This window comes from Notolepis coatsorum, assembly GCF_963971535.1.
Source record: "Notolepis coatsorum genome assembly, chromosome: 5".
NCBI lineage: Eukaryota > Metazoa > Chordata > Actinopteri > Aulopiformes > Paralepididae > Notolepis > Notolepis coatsorum.
Window position 1 is genome coordinate 144902793 of NC_140169.1, and position 8692 is coordinate 144911484.

Below are 8692 nucleotides of genomic sequence, written 5' to 3' on the forward strand. Positions count from 1 at the left end.
TAACATCATAAGCGGTATACATCATAAGCCGTTAACATCATAACCGGTATACATCATAAGCCGTTAACCCTTTCACTGCCACACGACAGAAGGTTAGCCCTTTACTATCACACAACCGACGGCGATGCTCCATCATTAGCATCATTAGCTCCGCAAATGTGGAGCTAATGATGCTAATGATGGAGCATCGCCGTCGTTTGTGTGATAGTAAAGGGCTAACCTTCTGTATTGTCACAGTGAAAGGGTTAACATCATAACGTGATGAAAAGGTTGATGGAAGAGAAACACGTTTTCTCTGCGTCTCTCACCTGGACTTCAAAGGTGAAGTACTTCTTCAGGTTCTTCACTATCATGACCAAATAAGGCAGCTTAATGCCCAACGTCTTCTTCGGGTCCGCTGGACACGTGATATATGTAGTACTAGAGTAGTGTAGAGAGGAGGAGGAGGAGGAAGAAGAGGAGAAGGGAGGAAGAGGAGGAGAGGAGAGAGGAGGAAGAGAGAGGAGGAAGAGAAGAGAAGGAAGAGAGGAGGAGGAAGAGAGAGGAGGAGAGAGGAGGAGAGAGGAGAGGAGGAAGAGAGAGGAGAGAAGAGATAGGATGAGAGGAGAGGAGGAAGAGAGAGAAGGAGAGAAGAGAGAGGAGGAGAGGAGGACGAGAGAGGAGAGAAGAGAGAGGAGGAGGAGATGGAGAGGAGGAAGAGAGGAGGAGAGAAGAGAGGAGAGGAGGAAGAGAGAGGAGGAGAGAAGAGAAGGGAGGAGAGAAGAGAGGAGAAGAGGAAGAGAGAGGAGGAGAGAAGAGGAGGAAGAGAAGGGAGGAGGAAGATAAGGGAGGAGAGAAGAGGAGAGAAGAGAGTAGGAGAGAAGGGAGGAGGAGGAAGAGAAGGGAGGAGAGAGGAGGAGAGAAGAGAGGAGAGGAGGAGAGAAGAGAGAGGAGGAGGAGATGGATAGGAGGAAGAGAAGGGATGAGAGAGGAGAGAAGAGAGGAGAGGAGGAAGAGGAGGAGAGAAGAGAGAGGAGGAGATGGAGAGGAGGAAGAGAAGGGAGGAGAGAGGAGGAGAGAAGAGAGGAGAGGAGGAAGAGAGGAGGAGAGAAGAGAGAGGAGGAGGAGAGAAGGAAGAGAAGGAAGGAGAGAGGAGAGGAGGGGGAGAGAAGAGAGGAGAGGAGGAAGAGAGAAGAGAGAGGAGGAGGAGATGGAGAGAAGGAAGATAAGGGAGGAGAGAGGAGAGGAGGGGGAAAGAAGAGAGGAGGAGGAGATGGAGAGGATGAAGAGAAGGGAGGAGGATGAGAGAAGAGAGGAGAAGGGAGGAGAGAGGAGGAGAAGAGAGGAGAGGAATAGTGTTAATGTTGTAGGATAATGTTGCCGTTATTGTTTTAATATTCTGTCAATATGTAACGTTTGTGGGCGGTCAACCTCCCCCGTCAAATCAAGCTCAACTTCTTTCATGCAACAGTTGAGTCTGTCCTTTTGTATGGCAGTGAATGCTGGACCTTGAAGCCCACCCTGCAGAAGTCCTTAGATGGGTGCTACACCAGAATGATGCGTGTGGTGCTCAACATCAACAGGGATGAGCATGTCACTAATGCAAACTTGTATGGGGGGGTGCTAAAGGTGAGCGATAAAGTGGCAGTCAGGAGAATGAGGCTGGCAGGTCACTGCCAGAGACACCATGAGCTGCCAACCAGCAAACTTGTGCTGTGGGAGCCAACACACGGGCATCGATCACGAGGACGTCCCACGTTAACCTACTCAGGAGAGATGCGGGAGCAGAATGCACCGGCGAGCTAGCCAGATGCATGGAGGATCGGGATGACTGGAAGCACCGATGGAGGGCCCGTCCGAGGACGACCTAGATATAGATAAGTGGCGCAGTGGGCAAGGCGCTCGCCACTAACGCAGGAGATGCTGGTATTGAGCCCAGCTCTCTGCGTTGCTACCGGCAATGTCACACTAGGAAGTCAACACACTGAGTTGTATGGAGCGCGATGCATGAAGCGATGCATGAAGCGATATATATATATAAACGAACAGCCAATACATGTGAAGTTATCTTTGAACCGTGGTCAAGCCTCGTCAATATAACCCCCCCCCCCCCTTCCTCACTAATTGTGGAGTCACTCCACTGGGAGCGTTTCCAGGGTTAGCGGCTAAAGCTAACGTTAGTTAGCTTAGCTGCTAACCCTGGAAACGCTCACAGCAGTTAAGGTTTACCGTGATGTGGACATAACAGGAATGGCGAGGATGCCAAGCACCCATTGCTCGCACTGGTCTGTGTCTTATGAAATGACAATTACATGTCATTGGAATTCAGATTTTTTTCTAATTGGGCGGGTCTTAGGTACCGAAATGTGGCACTGATTGATCTAATGTGAATCGATACTCGGTAGTATCGATGTAATTTGGTCGGTACCCTTAAAAGTACAGAGTTCGGTACCAAAACCCTACATATAACTTACTTATGTTGTTTCTATTGTAGCTGTACACACACACACATACACTGCTCTTTACACACACTATATATATATACAGGTGCAGCTCAATAAATTAGAATATCGTGGAAAAGTCTATATATTTAGCTGTATTGATGCAGTCATTTGTGCAAAAGGAGCCCCGACCAAGTACGGAGTGAACATACTTTTCAGAAGGCCAACATTTCTATATACAAAAGAAAAATACATCTATTTTACATTTTTTATTGGTGATATACTTTTGGGCTTTCATGAGCTGTAAGACATAATCATCTAAATTAAAGGCTTGAAATATTTCACTTTGTGTGTAATGAATCTATAATCTACGAGAGTTTCGCTTTTTGAATTGAATTACTGAAATAAAATAACTTTTCCACGATATTCTAATTTATCGAGCTGCACCTGTATATATATATATATATATATATAGCTGAAACCCAAACTACTCTCTTATACTTGTATAATGGGATGTAACAATAAAGGAATATTGAATCTTGAACATACACACATCTGACATTGGCTCCCTCCACCACAAGGACCTACCTAACATTGGCTCCCTCCATCTCAAGGACCTACCTAACATTGGCTCCCTCCATCTCAAGGACCTACCTAACATTGGCTCCCTCCATCTCAAGGACCTACCTAACATTGGCTCCCTCCATCTCAAGGACCTACCTAACATTGGCTCCCTCCATCTCAAGGACCTACCTAACATTGGCTCCCTCCACCACAAAGACCTACCTAACATTGGTTCCCTCCACCTCAAGGACCAGGGATTGGATCTCGTTGTCTGTGACTCTCTTGATGTGACCGTTCCTCACCTGGAGACAAACAGCAAAATGATGGAGGGGACAGAAAAGACAACTTAACTTTAATATACAACCAAGGCACCGGAGTCATCAATGTCGTCTTGCTCCTCCTGGATGGTAACAGGCAGCCAGGCAGTGGAGGTAGAGGGGGAGGTTGTTGCGATACAAGAGACAAGCACACTCCAGATCTCCTGGCTAACAATGTGGGAATGCGTAGCTAATACTCTTGTCCCTGGACAAGACAGCGCAGTGGTTACAGTCATCCGAGTCATCGGAGTCCAAAGCTGTCGAGGCATGGGACTCACCCAGGCCCACCACCAGGCAGTGGAGATGGAGATCACTGGGGTTCAGGACCGGTGGTGCATCTATGGGAAGAAGCACCGTTGGTCCTGAAAAGAGCTTGTCGGGACTAGGGGTGCCGCCCGCAACCCATCTGCCAGAAATCGGAATCGGCCGATAGTCTAGATAGACAGTGGTTCCCAAACTTTTTGTTTAAATGCGGACCACTAATTGTTATCAAAAAATGCCACGGACCACCTCGTATGCAAACAGTAAAAAAATAAATCAAAAAAAATATAAAGTAAAGACCGGAGATGGGATGCACTCACGCACGCACACACACACGTTTACGCTTATAGCAGACTTAATGATTTTAGAATAGTGCAGCTAATGAAGTTAAACCAACCATCCAGTTAGTTTTATAGTGTAATTTGGCTACTTGGGAGAGAGTGAGAGTGAGAGAGTGAGAGTGATATTCTTGTTATGCACGACGTGCGCACTGAGTCCGTTGTCTCAGAATGGATTTGGTTTTTGAGAGAGAGAGAGAGAGAGAGAGAGAGAGAGAGAGAGAGAGAGAGAGAGCGAGAGCGAGAGAGACTGGAAACAGATACCAGAGACGCATGATTTTTTTCTCGTAGCCGCAGTTTGCGGAGACGCTCTCTGATTGGCCACTGACGTTTCTGGTCATGTGACATGTGCGCCCAATCGCGTGACACCGGTGTCTTTGCCCATTTCCGGGTCTAACAGCCTGCAAACTACCTAACGCCTAGTTTATAACTGGTTAAGCTTAGGCGACTCTTTCGAAGTTGGTTAAGGTTAGAGTTTGGAATCAGGGCTGGTGTTCTATCGCCATGCTCTAAGACAAACTCTAACCTTAACCAACTTCGAAAGAGTGCCTAAGCTTAACCGGTGAAAGAAACAGGCGTCACACCCAATTGGCCGCACATGTCACACGACCAGAAACGTCAGTGGCCAATCAGAGTGTCTCTCCGCAAACTGCGGCTACAAAAAAAAATCACGCATTACAGACGTGTTCGAGATTGATTTCGGCTCGCCTCGAAAGTAGACGAGAGTAGCCGAGTGCAGCCGGGGGAGGAGTCAGAAAGGCGGACACTTCAGATTTGAATACAGCCTCTCGCCCGCGTCTATACTTTCCGTAGCCGCATTTCTGCAGGACGCTCTCTGATTGGCCGACTCCAGTTTCTACACTGGTTAGGCTTAGGCACTCTTTCGAAGTAGGTTAAGGTTAGAGTTTGTCTTAGAGCGTGACGGCAAGTTCTTTCGACGGTTAAGCTTAGGCACTCTTTCGAAGTTGGTTAAGGTTAGAGTTTGTCTTAGAGCATGGCGATAGAACGCCAGGTAGTTTGCAGGCTGTTCGACGCGGAAATGGGCAAAGACACAGCTCGTCACGCGATTGGGCAAACATGTCAGTGGCCAATCAGAAAGCGTCAGTCAGTGGCCAATCAGAGAGCGTCCTGCAGAAATGCGGCTACGGAAAGTATAGACGCCTCTCGCCCAGTCTCGCACGGCAGACATCGCGTTCACGTTACCACACAGACATAGACACCTGTCCAGCTCATTATAATGTGAAGGCCGTGTGCAAAATTAGATTAGATTAAAATGTATTGTCGTCACACAGCACACTACCTATAGTGGAATAGACTGTATTAAATATACCATATTTATACCATCTTGTTGCACGCTCCTGTCCTGCCCACGGCAGCGCGCGCACGCACACACACACAGCTGAATAATTCTGTTTTGCATCAATATATTATATATATATATATTTATATATACACTGTATATTGAGGCAAAACAGAACTATATATACAGTATATATTGTCTGTTAGGACATATGGGTAACCGTACTGTATATTTGCATATCGTATATGTCACAAAGGTAACAGTACTATATACCTGTATGTCATGTATGTCCCTATGTCATAAATGCCATGATGTCATATATGTTGTGTGTATGTCATAAATGTCACTATGAATTGAAAATGGGGGACCCTGATGTAAACAAGACAAATGTCTTTCTCTGGTCTGCATCCCCTTAACAATTGTGTGTATTGAGCTGTACTGTACCCATTCTGCAATCTGTTAATTAAAGTTTTCAATCAATCAATGGTCCCCCATTTTCAATACTTTTTTTATATACTACTACAGCAGTACCATGGTAAAATTGGTTTCAACATTAAGAGTTATATTTTCGCTCTAATGGATGGTGGCAATCTTGGATTTCTGGGTCAAACTGATGTCAGAATCGGAATCCTCATGGTTGACTTGCACAAAAAGTGTATTCATACATGATTCTAGGTGCTGTGGTTCAAAAGTAAAATTTTCAAGATGGCGCCAGCAGGGATTTACACGTGTAAACATCACCGAGATCAGTGTTGCATCAAAATGGCTTACTCTTTTTCTTCCGCTTTGTGACATGCCGGAGCGCTGTGATTGGCTTCTTCTCTTCTTCTGCTTTGTCACATGCCTGGTGCGCCCAGCAATCACAGCGCTCCGGCATGTCACAAAGCGGAAGAAAAAGAGTAAGCCATTTTGATGCAACACTGATCTCGGTGTGGTGACGTTTACACGTTTATAAAAATTATTTAAAATGTTTATTAGCAACGCCGAGCTTTCAACCCGTCCCGCTTTTGTGTGTGAAACCCTCGTGCAACTGTGAGTACCTTTGAAATGTCTCTGTGATACATTTAGAATGAACCGTTTGTAAATAACCAGTGCTTCATGGTGAAGCTTCCCATGGCTAGTAATGTGGAGCAAGTGACTGTGTATTGAAAGCAAGGCGTGCATCACAGTCACGAAAGGGGCTAAATGTCCCTAAGACTAAGGACATGATAATTGACTTCAGACACAACTCCGATGATCAAGCCAGTGTAGCTATAGTGTAATTCACCACGAGGACATTCAGATTGTTGAATCCTACAAATACCTGGGAACTGTGTTTGACTGTAAACTGAAGTTCAACTTAAATAGATAAGAGTCCATTGTCAAAAAAAGGTCAGCAGAGGATCAACCTGCTGAGAAAGCTGAACTCTTCTAATGTTAGTGCGAAGATCCTGAGCACTTTTTATAGTTCTTTGATTGAAAGCCTCTTAACTTTTCCTTTTATCTGCTGGTTCAGTCAGCGGCCTGTCTATTAAAAGATAGGAACAGCCTACAGTACAGTATATTGTGAAAGTGTGCTCCAAAATAATTGGAGTAAAACAGAGACCTATGTTCTCTCTGGACGGAGCAGGTGGTCAAGAAGGGGGACGAGCATCACAAATCAACCTCTCTCCATGCTCTGTCTCAGCGGTTTTCACTGTTGCCTTCTGGCCGCCGTTATGACGTCCCACCAAGTAGGACCAACCTTTACGCCAAATCGTTTGTACCCTCGGCTATCAGACTTTTATTGATTGATTGATTGATTGAAAATGTTATTAACAGATTGCAGAATGGGTACAATACAGTACAACGGGGGACCCTGATGTAAACAAGACGAAAGTCTTTCTCTGGTCTGCATCCCCTTAACAATTGTGTGTATTGAGCTGTACTGTATTGTACCCATTCTGCAATCTGTTAATAGAGTTTTCAATCAATCAATGAATCGGCTCAATACACACAATAAAGGGATGCAGACCAGAGAAAGACTTTCGTCTTGTTTACATCAGGGTCCCCCGTTTTCAATTCATCATAACATATATATGACACACACGACAAACAGAGAGCACTGCTACATCTATACATTTATGACATACCAGATTTGCAAATACAGTACTGTTTGTGATACAAAAAGAGTCCAGAAAAGAGAGTATACATTTGACGTAGAAACTGTACATTGGATCAGACTTTTAAACACAGACAGTAGTCACTTTAAGTAGCCTTTTACACTTAGTTGTCTGTTTTAACTTTTACTGGATTGTGTATTGCATGGAATGTTGTTGTTGCCGACGTGCTGTTTCGTTTTGTTTGTTTGTGTTACTTGTGAAGCTACAAATATGAATTGCCCCCACGCGGGATCAATAAAGTTGTCCGAATCTGAATCCTTACCTTCTTGTCCCATATCTGCAGCGGTTTGCTGCCGATGCTGTATAGAATTGATAAGAAGCCGCTCTGGAAGGTGTTTTTGAACATCTTGTCTTGTGTGTCAATGTGCAACACAAGTTTAAGATGTTGGTCGCTCAGCTGTTGCTAGCGTTACGGCCACTTCCGGCTTTGGGTCCCGCTGCCAAAAGATTCCGTGTGAAACAAAAACAACTTCCTACGTCGTGTGTTTTGTCGTTGCTAGGAAACGGAACACAACGAAGAGCAAAAATGTAAAGTTAATCAATACACACAATGACACCATATCTTTATCTATATCACATGTCAAAACTACTTTAATAAAAGAAGATTTCCGTTTTTCCATTTCTACTCAGTCATCCAAAGCAATTCTACTTCTGCATGCACAGGGAGAATTGAGCTCATAGCACAGATTTAGAGTTGATAGAATGGACATTGCTGTTCTTAGGAAATGTTGCACATGGTGGAAATAATGGAAATTAACATTTCTAACATTTATCTAACATTCTAACATTTAGTGTATGTTTAAAGTTGATACATTGACACAATATGTACAGTACAGTTTCTACGCCAAATGTATATACACTCCTTTTCTGGACACTTTTGTATCACAAACAGTACTGTATTTGCAAATCTGATATGTCATAAATGTATAGATGTAGCAGTACTGTCTATCTGTATGTCAGGTATGTCATATATGTTATGATGAATTGAAAATGGGGGACCCTGGTGGAAACAAGACGAAAGTCTTTCTCTGGTCTGCATCCCCTTAACAATTGTATGTATTGAGATGTACTGTACTGTACCCATTCTGCAATCTGTTAATAAACTTTTCAATCAATCAATCAATCAATCAATCAATATACAACACACAGGACTATGTACAATATAAACAGTGCCTACAATTAAATTAATGAATGAATTAAATAAGAGGTAAAAGAGAACTTAGTGTAAATATTCCTTAATTTGTGTCAACGTTATACAAAATCTCAGTTTTTTTTTCAAATCCCAATGTTGACAGCTATGTACCAGAGCCATTTATTACCAATGGTTTACAGACTGGCGGAACAAATAACG

The 8692-nt window shown here is 44.0% G+C and overlaps 1 protein-coding gene across 2 annotated transcripts in view; it reads right to left on the reverse strand.

Annotated features, from left to right (window-relative positions):
- LOC311229055 (cilia- and flagella-associated protein 20-like) overlaps positions 1 to 7754 on the reverse strand; it is a 22749-nt gene extending 14995 nt beyond the window's left edge. For both annotated transcript variants that reach the window (XM_084315064.1, XM_084315063.1), the window contains exons 1-3: positions 7604 to 7754; positions 3207 to 3286; positions 309 to 420 (exon numbers count right to left, since the gene is read on the reverse strand). In XM_084315064.1, the coding sequence (XP_084171190.1) occupies positions 309 to 420; positions 3207 to 3286; positions 7604 to 7687 (276 nt within the window). In that variant the 5' untranslated portion in view covers positions 7688 to 7754. The remainder of the gene's footprint in view (positions 1 to 308; positions 421 to 3206; positions 3287 to 7603) is intronic.
- Positions 7755 to 8692: the final 938 nt, after the last annotated feature.